At 41.1% G+C, this 14,297-nt stretch overlaps 1 protein-coding gene across 2 annotated transcripts; it reads left to right on the top strand.

The window, feature by feature from the left end:
• Positions 1-2,914: 2,914 nt before the first annotated feature.
• lancl2 (LanC lantibiotic synthetase component C-like 2 (bacterial)) lies at positions 2,915-13,522 on the top strand. 2 transcript variants are annotated; one of them, XM_061758104.1, is made up of 10 exons: positions 2,915-3,137; positions 4,362-4,565; positions 4,906-5,023; positions 5,128-5,335; positions 5,430-5,577; positions 6,676-6,822; positions 6,887-7,069; positions 11,011-11,187; positions 11,527-11,599; positions 12,320-13,522. In XM_061758104.1, exons 2-10 carry the CDS (start codon positions 4,401-4,403, stop codon positions 12,394-12,396), a joined length of 1,296 nt encoding a protein of 431 aa, XP_061614088.1. In that variant the 5' UTR covers positions 2,915-3,137; positions 4,362-4,400; the 3' UTR covers positions 12,397-13,522. The 2 variants fall into 2 exon arrangements, with proteins under 2 accessions (XP_061614088.1, XP_061614089.1); XM_061758105.1 differs by lacking the exon at positions 2,915-3,137 and having other exon boundaries at positions 4,444-4,573.
• The last annotated feature ends 775 nt before the right edge of the window (positions 13,523-14,297 follow it).

The following is a 14,297-nucleotide window of genomic DNA, read 5'->3' as shown; positions in this document are numbered from 1 at the left end:
TATTGGTGTTTTTATTTGTGTACAATATATTAGCTGAAATATTCAGTGTTTGACATTTTATTATACCACCTGCCATGCAAACAAAACATTTAGAAATCTGAAAAAAACTTTGTAGTTTCTTATGTCAAACAGAACTGAATTTTATACACAAATTAAGCTGACCATTCATTGATATATTATATATTCTATGGACCGAAGAGAAGGAAGTTGAACTTTTTGGAAGGTGTGTGTCATTACATCTGGTGTAAATGTAACAACATTTAAGAAAAAACATCATAACAACAGTCAAATATGGTGAGGGTCTGGGGCTACTTGTTACTGCAGGACCTGGATGACTTGCTGTGATTGATGGAACCATGAATTCTGCTCTTTACCAGAAAATTCTGAAGGAGAATGTTCAGCCATCAGTTTTGGGTTCTGCAGCAGGACAACGATCCGAAACCCACCACCAAGTCAATTTCTGAATGGCTTAAAAAAAAAAAAAGGTTTTGTAGTGGCTTAATCAAAGTCCAGACTTGAACCCAATTGAAATGCTGTGGCTTGACCTTGAAAAGGCAGTTCATGCTCGAGAAGCCTCCAATGTTGCTGAATTAAAACAATCCTGCAAGGAAGAGTGGGTCAAAATATCTCCACAGAGATGTGAAAGACTTATTGCCAGCTCTTGGTCTGGACCGTATTCCCACGATAAACGGGCGGTTACTTTACAAACCAAGTTTAAAGTCAAGGTCCCTGAATTGGTACTCTTTAATACCTTACGCTTTATAGTTGTGCAGCTTGAAGTGCATTAGTTTGTTCCACTTCCTCTGTGTGACCCTCAGCAGAGTAGAGCCGCATCGGGGCCAACATCATCCATACACCGCCATCCATCACCGACATTCTGTCTTCAGCCTTGACAAGCAATTCTTCACAGTGTCCCTCCCTGCCTCACAACTAACATTGCACAGTCTCCATCTCCTCCCAGAGGCGCAGTTAGTGTTGCAGTGCAAGTCACGGATAACATCATCATTACCCACAAACATTGGGGAGAATTCAAATATGTTTGGCTTTGCAGGCTGGGGAAAGAGAACGCAATATTCATTTCTTGATCGGGGCAGTAAATTTATTCAAAGAAACTTGGTTGAGCTGTGTTTCAACTTTCTCTCTGGGGAAATATGTCCACCCACTGCAGCACAAGAGACTCACAATAAATGTGCGGCTCGATGTGGGATCTTATACCTTAGAAGGCGATCTAGCTCCACGGCCACTCTTGCAGGGTCATGCAGCAGAAAACAAGCACTGCAGTCAATCATCCACTGCATCCATTTCTCTCATTCACTATCGACTCGTAATTCCCACGGTATCTGCTATTATTCACAAAAGCAGGGATGAGGAAAATGAATGGCACAAAGGGGAATGTAGAGCACGTAGTCTTGTTATTCACACAAAAGAGTAGAAAATGTGCTTTTGATAAATTTGCCTTTCTCTGTCATGATATTTGATGGTGAGCTTGGTCAGGGGAAAAAGGAATCATTATGGTGGCCAAAATATTGACACTTTGGCTACAATTTAGACATTTTCACTAAGGGGTGTACTCACTTTTGTTGCCATTGTTATAGATCTTAATGACGGTTGAGTTAGTTTAAGGGTACAGTAAATGTATGACGGGAAAGTAGTTAGATGCACCCCGATCAGTTAATGAACAATGAAGAGGTTGGACTCCAGCTCATCAGTGAGTTTTCATGCTTGAAAGAGATTTGAACAATCGTGTACTCCCAACATCGTGCGAACAGATTGGCGTAGCCACTCTGTTCCACCATGTCTTGTGTGTCCCAGTACACAAAGCAAATTGCATAGAGGCACGCTTGGGTTGGTTCAGTCAAATGCCTTTAGGTTCAGATACCACAGCATGCCGACTGAGTTAACGAGATCCAGGAGGATTTTAAAAAGTGAGGTTGAATTTCAACCTTGTGGTGGATGGGACACATACTTTATTTCCAGGGAAACTTTAGCCAGTTGTACTCAAGCTCCGTCTAGTGGTATGTGAAAGAATCACTGAATAGAATGTTAAAACTGTGCATACATAATATGAGTGGCTGTAATTTTTATTACTTGGTCGACTGGTTAGAGCGCCTGCCTCACAGTTCTGAGGACTGGGGTTCAATCCCCGGCCCCGCCTGTGTGGAGTTTGCAATTACAGTTAGTGGCCACTAGAGGGTACTGCAGCTCAAGAAATCATTCCTCACTTTAACTTCACACCAATTCAAATATTGCTCGTCGATTGTCAAAAAGTTGGACAGTGATGCTTCTGCATAATTTAAGCAGGCTACAGTTGTGTATTCTACTCAAATGTTAACATTCATGTTCATATTGCAGTAAGTCAAGGAAGTAGAAAGTACAGACATCTGTTTTCAAATGTAAGGAGCAAGAGGTCATCAGAAAGTTGTATTGATACCTTAAAAAAAATCTACTCAAGTACAGTAACGAAATATTTGCACTCCATTACTTCCCACCACTGTTTAAAAGGCAATTTATGATATCCCATAGCTTTTTATTGACTTCAATTAGGATGATTTACTTAAAAATGTATTAGATCACGTGACATTATTTGGAAGGCCTAATGTTCTGGCAAGTGATGCTGTGGTTCACATGACTGCCGTGTTGCAGAATACAAAAAAAAAACAACAAAAAAATCGTGGTGGAGAAAGGGAGAGGGAGTAGATTTGCAATGATGCCTAATCCCAACAGCACAGCATCAGACACCAACACCATCTGCCACCATCCACAGTCGGAGTCAGCTTGGCTAAGCTGGGCTGCTGGGTACTGCCGGGTACTGACTGTTACAGGGACGACTTGAGTGTCGATAGGGGGAGGGGGGTTAGATCTTCACCCGCAGTGTGTGTAAGGGGGGAGGGGGGGGGGGGGGGGGGTTGTCCTTTATTTGTCGAGCAGCATCCGCAGCAGGATGCTGAGGGGCTGCAGTTGATGGAGTCTTCTCGTCCCTCCTGATAGCCCTGACTGCAGCTTCCAGCTTCCATTCACTCACAAAGGGATAAATTGGGCTCTGGGAGACACTATTTGGGGGGCAGGAGGCTGCCAAAGGAGGATCATCCCCATCCACACAAACTCCAGGGACTCCATAGCCTGCTCATCGCATCCCGGTAATGTGCAATTTTGTCTCAAAATGCCCTTAAAGCCTTTGTGTTTGAAAAGTCAATGTATTGAGGATTGCATGCTGCTACAGGGGTGACAAATCACATTGTTATGATTTCACACAATGTGCTGTGTAATGGCATTCATCATATACACAACATGTTAATGGATAGCCAGTTTTTCAATCAAAGGGATTTGGGAACAAAAACAAATACTTGCAATATCTCAATGTTTTTAAAAGTAAAGACAAGAAACATGAAGTAGATGGAGATTTTCTTTAACGGGCGACATATAATTATGTGGTGGCCCAGAGCTGACCCCCAGACCTTGAGTTTGAAACCACTGCAAAACAAAACAAAACATCGGCATTTGATCTTGTATAACAATATAAAATAAAAGATTACAACTGGGGTGTAAGTCTATATGGCAACTGTACAACGTATGCAAAATGACATTGGGGAAGCCCCAGAAAAGCGGATTTTAAAATCCAATTTTGCTGATTATACACTTTTGAGACTTTCACCACAGTTTTGAACAATAACTACATTGGGATGCTTATACAATCCATTTGTTCTTCGAGGTTTTTTTTAAAAAACATTTTTATTTATGCTTTGACTTGCGAGCACACACTTGAGATACGAGTGCTTTATGGTGGCAGTAAACTCAATTCAACTCCCTTAACAGTAAGCAGCGGTTGGGTAAAAAGTGAAGGTTTCATCTAAAAAAAAGAGGTTTTAAGTTGTTTAGTTCAAATTTACTGTCAAACATAAAGCAAAGAAAATTTCGCGTTGTATTTGCGTTTGCTTGTTTGGGGCGGCACGCTAGCTCAATGCTAACATGAATGGAAATTGCCATTGACATGCTAACGTTACAGTCGATAGTTGCGATTTGTTTTCCCTTCAGGCAATGGATATTGGGTGGAACAACATATGTGGACTGATAATACAGTCACAGGCATATATATTTTGCACCCTCTACGAAAAATTGCTAATTTTAAAGCAACTTTATGAATAGTAGAAGAAGTCTATTTATATTCGTTTGTCTGCATGACTGCATTACACAGTACCTCCCCATGGTGGCCAAGGTGGGTACAAGCACAAACCGTTAATGTTTTTTTTGTTTTGTTTTTAAATGTATTACGTTGTTTTTTTTTAAATCAAGTACAATACAATAAATTGCTAGTTTTCCTTATTTACAACAAAAGGACAGTTCTTTATTTTGAATATTTCTAGCGTGTCGGTGGATTTTGCTCCTACGGAGCCGCCGTCGAGATGGGAGACAACATGTCAAAGCGTCTGAAGCTCATTTCGGTGACAGAAGCAGAGATGGAGGAACGCTCTTTTCCTAACCCGTACACTGACTGGGACCAAGGAGTTCTCACCTCCAATTCTGGAGCAGAAGTGGATTACAATAACCCGTTTGACGAAGAAGGAAAGGTGGGCTGGTGTGTCGCTTTGTGGAATTTTATGACATTGTATACGTGTGGTGGATGCTAGCATAAACAAGGGCTGGCTAACGTGGACATTGTCAGACGTATTTTTTTAAATCCTGCATTTAAGTGCAGTTTTAATGTTCAAAGTGCATAACGTTACAGTGACTTATAATAGTAATAATAATATTAAATATACACGCCCAGTCAGAAGTCTAGGACATGGTTTTGCATTTAATAGCAGGAGAAAGTGCGTCCTCTTACTGTATTTGCACACTTCATTTTTGACATGATACACACTTATGTACTTAGTCTTACTTATATATTGTATTCTATCTCCCCCACAGGTGAGCTCAGCATTCCAAAGGAAGGTCCAGAGTAAGATGAAAGATCTGCTTCAGCAGATGGAAGAGGGCCTGAAAACCGCCGACCCCCATGACTTCTCGACTTACACTGGCTGGACAGGTCTGTCAAATGTGAAGATGTAACGCTCTGTCAGGGTAATAATCAACAATGATCTCCAATGAACAAGTCAATCCATAATTCCCTATTTTTCTTCTCCCATCTAGGGATTGCTTTACTGTACTTGCAGCTGTATCGTGGCTCCAATGAAGTTGCACACCTGCAAAGGGCATTGGACTATGTGAAGAGATCAATGAGGATTCTGAATGGCCGAAAAGTGACTTTCCTTTGTGGAGATGCCGGGCCACTCGCTGTGGGTGCAGTGGTCCACCACAAGCTGGGCAACACAGCTGACAGCAACGACTGTCTTTCTAGGTGAGTGTTTCTCACTGCAATGTTTATTTTTTAAATTAATTACACAGTTTTCCTAACTTAATTTCCTGAAATTAAAGAGACTTTTTCTCTTCAGGCTCCTCCAGCTGCAGCGATCAGTGCTCAGTCCAGATTCTGAGATGCCGGACGAGCTGCTGTATGGACGAGCTGGTTACCTTTACGCTCTGCTGTATGTTAACAAAGAAATAGGAGGTGACACTGTGGATGAAGCCACAGTTACAAAAGTGAGGCACATGCATGCAGTCTTTTGGTTTTGTTTTCTTTTTCCCCCCAATTTTCAGACACAGTTCACGGATTTCCTACTTGCTTTCCCCATTGGTTAGTTAAGTCAAAGCCAGAATTGATCACGTACTCATGTTGAAAGGGCTGAGGGTGTAGATGCTAGTAGTGACTGAGGTAAAAATAACATTTTGATTTGAAGCAGCAGTTTATTGTAGCAGTGCAGTACCGTCGAAGGCGAAGCTCTCAATTTACCGGTCGATCTACGTTCCTCTCCTCACCTATGGTCACGAGCTGTGGGTCATGACCGAAAGAACAATATCCCGGATACAAGCGGCCGAAATGAGTTTCCACCGCAGGGTGTCCGGGCTCTCCCTTAGAGATAGGGTGAGCTCGGTCATCCCAGAGGATCTCAGAGTAGAGCCGCTGCTCCTCCACATCGAGAGGAGCCAAATGAGGTGGCTGGGGCATCTGATTCGGATGCCTCCCGGACATCTCCCCAGTGAGGTGTTCCGGGCACATCCCACCGGGAGGAGACCCCGGGGACGACCCAGGACACGCTGGAGAGACTACGTCTTTCGGCTGGCCTGGGAACGCCTCGGGATCCCCCTGGAAGAGCTGGATGAAGTGGCTGGGGAGAGGGAAGTCTGGACGTCCCTGCTAAAGATGGATGCAGTACCATCAACCATTATTTGTGCTCATAAATCCCGCCCGGGCACCACAGCTCATTGCCTTAATCAAACTGTGCTCCAGGGTGCAGTTAGGAAATGTTGTTCCCTTTTTATTTTTCTTTGTGTTCTGGGAGTCTGCAGTTATGTTTGATAGTCACTTTGATGGTTGTCTGCGAGCATTTCGCTTCCTGGCCTTGTTAAATAATTTGATTAAGATTAAAATTATGAGGAATTATCGGGAGTAAAATTGTTTAATCTTCCCAAAATTAACTCATAAGTGTCTGTCGGTTGAAATGTGCATCTCTATTGCAATGGTAATTTTAAATTCACACTTAATTTTTACTGCCACTGTACTTTCTTTTTTTTTACAATTTACCAACCGTCAAAATGTGTCTTTACCCGCTTCTTTGCACTTTTCCTTCTCCATCCCAGGTAGTGACCGCCATTATTAATTCTGGGAAGAATCTGTCAGCAGAGCATAAGAAGACGGAACGCTGCCCTCTGCTCTATGAATGGCACAAGAAGCAGTACGTTGGTGCCGCCCATGGCCTGGCTGGAATCTTTTACATGCTCATGCAGGTAAACCAGGACTGATGAAGTCCAGTTTCAAGTAGCCAGTTAAAAAGTATCTCTCTCGCTTCAGCCAGGGGCAAGGGTGCATCCAGACGTGCTGTCCGAGTTGGTTCGGCCCAGTATCGACTATATTCGCCACAAGAAATTTCGTTCTGGTAACTTCCCATCGTCGCTGAGCAATGAAAGCGACCGACTGGTTCATTGGTGCCACGGCGCACCTGGCGTCATCCACATGCTCATAATGGCTTATAAGGTAAGAAAGATATGCACAATCCAGTGATGACGCTCAAACACACTCTGGCTTGAACATAAGGTTGAATTTTCAAAGTTAGAAAATGTCATGAGAATGTTTACTGTATTTGTGCGAATTAACAGGAATTTATTGAAATAATGGAATGGAATAATTTATCAAGTTGAAGGTTGGCTCTCAATAGGGAACTTATATATAGTTGGAGAAAATATACTTTGGTATAATCCTGACTAAAACAACTCGATTCCATAAAAGTATAGTTGAATATGAAGAGCCAAATATCTGAAAGCATTTAGCAAAAATTACAGGCTTGGCTTTAGAAGCATATGGGAAGATTTTTTTATTTACATATTTAATTGGACTTTTTGGAGTGATAGGGGCTCTATTCATTTCACATTTTAAATGGATGGGGGTGGGGTGCATTTTCATTCATTTTTTTAATAAATTAGTTTGGGAATAGGAGTATTTAACTCAACATTCATTATTTGTTCTTCAATGACATTTGATTGTTCAATCAAATATTTAAAAGTTTAGAATGTTCTACTTAAAACAAATCTGTTGAAATTTCATGCTTTTCAATTGTATTAGTGTGCATTGATGTATGCTTATGACGAAGCAAATGTTTATATTTATGCTTGAATGTGATAATTTTCAATTAGATTATCCTCAATTCCCAGTTATTTCCCATTATTCCCATGGAGAGTTTCCTATTTGGAATATTTCTGAAATTCTCCATTTTCAGTTTACTGGAAATTTTCCAACTCTTTGCAAACCTAATTGAACATGGAGTCTAATCCCATCTACTGGCTTGATTGTCTGTGATCGATCTGTTCATAAAACACGCATTTAAGCTTGAAGACGAGAGTGACAGAGTCGAGCAGACTAAAATAGGATATGTGCAAAGGATCTGTGTCACACTCACTATATTTCATTTTAATAGCCTGACTTTACACGCACACACATACTGTAGCTATAAATTGTTGAATTCCCTCCCTTCTTTCTCAGGGAGCTGCTTGGCACCTAATGTGCCATTAGCTCTCTCACTGCACTCACGAATCCACAAAGACTTGCATCGCACAAACTTCAGTAAGCGCCACACAAAGCTCATCTCTGTCTCACCATTATGACTCCTTAAAGAGGAATCTATTGTGGAAAATGTCCTTTCTGTTTGCTTGTATACAAATAGTTGGGTGTTTCTGCCCACCCATCAAGTGTGAAATTAAGATAGCATGTAAATCTTTTATGAGCAGTCTATTTCTGACAATGTCTGTGTGCTGTAGTTTTTGGATGCCCCGACATAGCGGGGTAGTTCTTGACCCTCGAGATATCATGACAAAAGCATGTCAGTCACGTTATGACATCTGGGAACTATTTTTAAGGTAGATACTGAGCCAGAAATTGTATTTAGGTTTTCCAAACATTGGGATGCGAAGCAAATTTTATGTGAAAATAAAGAGCTTTGAATTTTGTGATTTTGCTTGGGTAGCGTTACTCTTCTCTATAATTGCATCAACACAGCCTGCTGAGATGTATCTGGAAAGTGCAACCCCAATTCCAATGAAGTTGGGACGTTGTGTTAAACATAAATAAAAACAGAATACAATGATTTGCGAATCATGTTCAACCTATATTTAATTGAATACACTACAAAGACAAGATATTTAATGTTCAAACTGATAAACTTTATTGTTTTTAGCAAATAATCATAAACTTAGAATTTTATGGCTGCAACACGTTCCAAAAAAGCTGGGACAGGGTCATGTTTACCACTGTGTTACATCACCTTTTCTTTTAACAACATTCAATAAACGTTTGGGAACTGAGGACACTAATTGTTGAAGCTTTGTAGGTGGAATTCTTTCCCATTCTTGCTTGATGTACAGCTTCAGCTGTTTAACAGTCCGGGGTCTCCGTTGTCGTATTTTACGCTTCATTATGCGCCACTCATTTTCAATGGGAGACAGGTCTGGACTGCAGGCAGGGCAGTCTAGTACTCTCACTCTTTTACTACGAAGCCACGCTGTTGTAACACGTACAGAATGTGGTTTGGCATTGTCTTGCTAAGCAGGGGCGTCCATGAAAAAGACGTTGCTTGGATGGCAGCATATGTTTCTCCAAAACCTGTATGTACCTTTCAGCATTAATGGTGCCTTCACAGATGTTTAAGTTACCCATGCCATTGGCACTAACACAGCCCCATACCATCACAGATGCTGGCTTTTGAACTTTGCGTCCATAACAGTCCGGATGGTTCTTTTCCTCTTTGGCCCGGAGGACACGACGTCCACAATTTCCAAAAACAATTTGAAATGTGGACTCGTCGGACCACAGAACACTTTTCCACTTTGCGTCAGTCCATCTTAGATGAGTTCGGGCCCACAGAAGCCGGCGGCGTTTCTGGGTGTTGTTGATAAACGGCTTTTGCTTTGCATAGTAGAGTTTCAGGTTGCACTTATGGATGTAGCGCCGAACTGTATTTACTGACATTGGTTTTCTGAAGTGTGCCTAAGCCCATGTGGTGATATCCTTTACACATTGATGTCGGTTTTTGATGCAGTGCCGCCTGAGGGATCCAAGGTCACGGGCATTCAATGTTGGTTTTCGGCCTTGCCGGTTACATGCAGTGATTTCTCCACATTCTTCATAGATGATGAAATCCCGAAATTCCTTGCAATTGTACGTTTAGGAACATTGTCCTTAAACTGTTCGACTATTTTCTCACGCACTTGTCACAAAGAGGTGAACCTCGCCCCATCTTTGCTTGTGAATGACTGAGCAATTCAGGGAAGCTCCTTTTAGACCCAATCATGGCACCCACCTGTTCCCAATTAGCCTGTTCACCTGAGGGATGTTCCAAACAGGTGTTTGATGAGCATTCCTCAACTTTCTCAGTCTTTTTTGCCACCTGTTTGGCAGCCATAAAATTCTAAGTTCATGATTATTTGTTAAAAACAACAAAGTTTATCAGTTTGAACATTAAATATATTGTCTTTGTAGTGTATTCAATTAAATATAGGTTGAACATGATTTGCAAATCATTGTATTCTGTTTTTATTTATGTTTAACACAACGTCCCAACTTCATTGGAATTGGGGTTGTAATTAAATATTGACAGGATGGCAATGAAATAGCTTTTAACCTCTTTGCCGAGTTCTTGGTCCTCAATACATCGTTTAATTTCTCACCAGTGTTCATGTTTGCCAGTTTAATTTCACCATCCGTTTTTGTGATGACATTTTGAAGAAATTTGATGAAAATACTTTTCGTGTTCGTGGCCTTCTCAAACAGACTCTGTGGGTTTGGTTGGCAATAGAAAAAGAATTAGGCCACATACATAATTTTATAATACTGTATATTGACTATTTTTAAGGCTGGGACCTTCCACTGCATTACGGCTGTGAAAGGATGTGCTTTGGTGATCAGAACTTCAAGCCATTGTCACAGTCTAATTTTGATGGGTTTGATTAACGAGTAGGGCTTTTGATAAATTTTTCCCCTTTGTGTCTATAATTTGACCTTTTAAATATTGAATAATATGCATTTAACAGCAACATATTAGGATGTGCGGCACGGTGGCCGACTGGTTAGAGCGTCAGCCTCACAGTTCTGAGGACCCGGGTTCAATCCCCGGACCCACCTGTGTGGAGTTTGCATGTTCTCCCCGTGCCTGCGTGGGTTTTCTCCGGGCACTCCGGTTTCCTCCCACATCCCAAAAACATGCATTAATTGGAGACTCTAAATTGACCGTAGGCATGACTGTGAGAGCGAATGGTTGTTTGTTCCTATGTGCCCTGCGATTGGCTGGCAACCAGTTCAGGGTGTATCCCGCCTCCTGCCCGATGACAGCTGGGATAGGCTCCAGCACGCCCGCGACCCAAGTGAGGAGAAGCGGCTCAGAAAATGGATGGATATTAGGATGTAAACTGGGGCTTGTGTCTTCCCAGGTGTTTAAAGAGGAGAAGTACCTGAAGGAAGCGGTCGAATGTGGCGAGGTGATCTGGCAGAGGGGTCTTCTCCGAAAAGGTTATGGCATCTGCCATGGTACCGCCGGCAACGGCTATGCCTTCCTCTCCCTGTACAAGCTCACCCAGGAGAAGAAGTACCTGTACCGTGCCTGCGAGGTAATGAAGGCCGGAAGCTGCTTTTAAAGTGGCCTACTATGGAGGAACCACCAAATCAAACTACAGTCAGCATCACATTATTGCATCATCTCCATGTAGTAGTAGTATTAAAAAAAAAAAAAAAAAAAAAAAAAAAAGTGGCCAAACTGAAGTAAAAGACCATGTAAGATAAATGAGCTTGAGCTGTTTTCCAATCATGTGGAAGTTTTTTTGATAATGTACTGTACTCCCTCGTCGTGCTTGGTTATGATAATAAGGCACATACATCAGTAGCATTCAAATGACCTTGTGTTGAAGTGAACATTTGAACCAATTTGTTCTGTTTCTTTCTTGATTCAGTTTGCCGAATGGTGTTTGGACTATGGGACCCACGGATGTCGTATCCCCGATAGACCCAACTCGCTCTTTGAAGGTATCTAAAATCAAGACCTCTTATTTCAATTGTCACCTTCACCAGCGCTTTCATCTGATCTTAGTGACTGATAATGTAATTCTGAACAGAATGACTTCAGCTTGTTGATTACATTTTACATGACTGCAAACGGATGGATATTTGTGTAGTATGATATTCAGCAAGACAGCAAGCAAGTTAGATTTTTTTTCTTAGCATATCCTGCTCCTGTTCTTATTGCACAAGAGAGAAGCTGTAAATGAGAGTGAAATTCAGGATGCATCGCCCACACAAACAGTTCGCCCACGTGGTCCCAATGAATTCTCCAGAGCTGTTCTGGCCACGCATTGCAAACATTACTCATCGAAGTCAGTTTACCTTTCTGTCTAACTGATTCAAATATTTTTATAGCTCCTTTGGGAAAATAGATATACAGTGCTGTGAAAAAGTATTGGCCCTCTTCTCAAATTCTTATATTTTTGCATGGTTTCCCCACTTTAATGTTGGCCCATCCAGTTATTACGTTTAGGGGGTTATTACTTTTTTACACAGGGCCAGGTAAATTTGTTAAAGTTATAGTGCATTCTAGGTCCATTGTGATGTATAAGGCAAACTAATGCAACTCTGGACCTCACTTTAATTTCAATTTTGAAGCAAGGAGATTTGTATCACATGCCACACTGCAAATGTGAAAGTTGAAAGTACATCGCTGAGAGGAATGAATCCCGTTTCACCCGTCAGGTATGGCTGGGACCATCCACTACCTGTCAGAAATGGCCGCACCCGAAGCTTCCTGTTTCCCTGCCTTTGAACATTGATCTGCTGGAGCGAAGAAGGGCATCACGTTTTGAGCAGATATCATCTTATTTGCTTCCTGTAATTTCAAAACCCCAAAGTGTTAGGAGCGTATTTTGGGACCAAACTACATGCATGAAATGCTGTTGGAAGGATTTGGCCACACTAGTAGGACAATTCAGCGCACTGGTAGAACAACTGTCTTACGAGTAATGTTTTTCCCACTACTATTTCAACTATGAAACCGTACTAGTAAACTACTGTGCTGCACTAGTTACACTACTTGGTCCAACTAGTAGGCACCCACTAGTAGCCGACAAGTAGCACCACAATGCCTACGGTTGTCCTACTAGTATACAGAAATGTCATATCTTAGTATAAGGCGGTAGTGGAAAGAACATGGTAAGATGTAGTCATTCTACTAGTACACCTTAGTTGTTCTACTAGTGTGCAAAATTATCTTACTAGTGAGGACAAAGAGTATACTAGTACATGGGCCTGAAGCTGAATATCAAAGTTATGGAATGAATGCTGAAATGGCTTTCCATAGACATCACTGTCACACATGCTTTCAAAAAAATACGGCCAAGAAACACAACACATGTACTGTATGTGTGATGTATAGTATTTGTATTCACCTGCATGCTCAAGTGGTTCTTCCATGTCCTGTCAATGTGAAAATGTTTGTGTGTGTGTGTGTGTGTGTGTGTCAAAATGGAGTAAGAAGCAAAACACATTAATAACATGTTTGAAGATAACCCAAAAATTAAATAATTAATTGCCGAATTGGTAGCAAAAACATTGCATTGACAGACTGGTATATTCATGATTTATCCAAATTCCAAAGCAGTGTTTCTCAAACTTTTTACACCAAGTACCAACTCCAAAAAATATTTGGCTCTGCAAGTAGACCATAATGTCCATGATACAATTAAAATGTACTGAACAAAAGTTACCTAAATAAATGCACTATATGTACTGCTGCTAACACAATAGTCATTGTGGCCGACAGCATATGAATGCCTAATTCTTTTACTTTCCTGAATGTCCCTTGTCCCTCAGTTTTTATCCGAAATGTCTTTGTGTCCTATTTGTCCAGCCAAAGTGTGTTATGATTTGATTATATTGTATAAATTGTGGGGAAAAGTATGTACCACTTGTTTTGCAGTATATTTTACCAAAAAAAAGAACAAACAAAAAAACCACTGGCTCAGGTGTGTTTACTGTGGTTTATAAACGAGCTGGTGAAAATGAACATTTTTTGTAGTTTGGAAAGGAAACAAACTAGGGACCTAACCACTGCCCTGTGGCACACCTAACTGAGGTGGTGTTTGTCTGTATTCGGACATCTTGTCCAGTAGGAATGGACTACAAAGAGGAAAGGCAACCATTCCAGGAGTAGATTTCCTCCACACATTGGAAATGGTAACAAATGTGAGCATGTCTTGCTTTATAATCAATTTATTGGGCAGTGAACTGTATTTGGTAACTTAAGGGGACATGCTATCTGACTGTCTCAGTCTTATACTGAATTAATTGTAATGTACTACAATAACTGGGATTAAAAGCATTTCATAGTGCCCTATAAAAGAACATTTAAAATGCAAAGCTACTTGTAGCCATTAATCATAAAGCCTAAGAACAAGTTACAGACATTCCTCTTCATTGAAAATGTGTTTCCAATTTTGCTGCCTTTGGACTTGTAAAGCAATATGACGATGTCACGTTTGAACAGTCTGCTGAATCTGTGATGCCCATAGAGGTTTTTATTTACAGTTTATGAGTACAACCCTCACATTTTTTGGAAAGATTTTATTCTTTTCATAGGACAGCACTAAAGAAGACATGATTGTTGCTACAATTTAAAGTAGTCAGTGTGCAGCTTGCGTAACTGTCCTGTCAAAATAACTCAGAACACAGCCAT

Source organism: Phyllopteryx taeniolatus, chromosome 20 (assembly GCF_024500385.1).
Source record: "Phyllopteryx taeniolatus isolate TA_2022b chromosome 20, UOR_Ptae_1.2, whole genome shotgun sequence".
Classification (NCBI taxonomy): Eukaryota; Metazoa; Chordata; class Actinopteri; order Syngnathiformes; family Syngnathidae; genus Phyllopteryx; species Phyllopteryx taeniolatus.
This window is presented reverse-complemented; position numbering and strand designations above follow the sequence as displayed.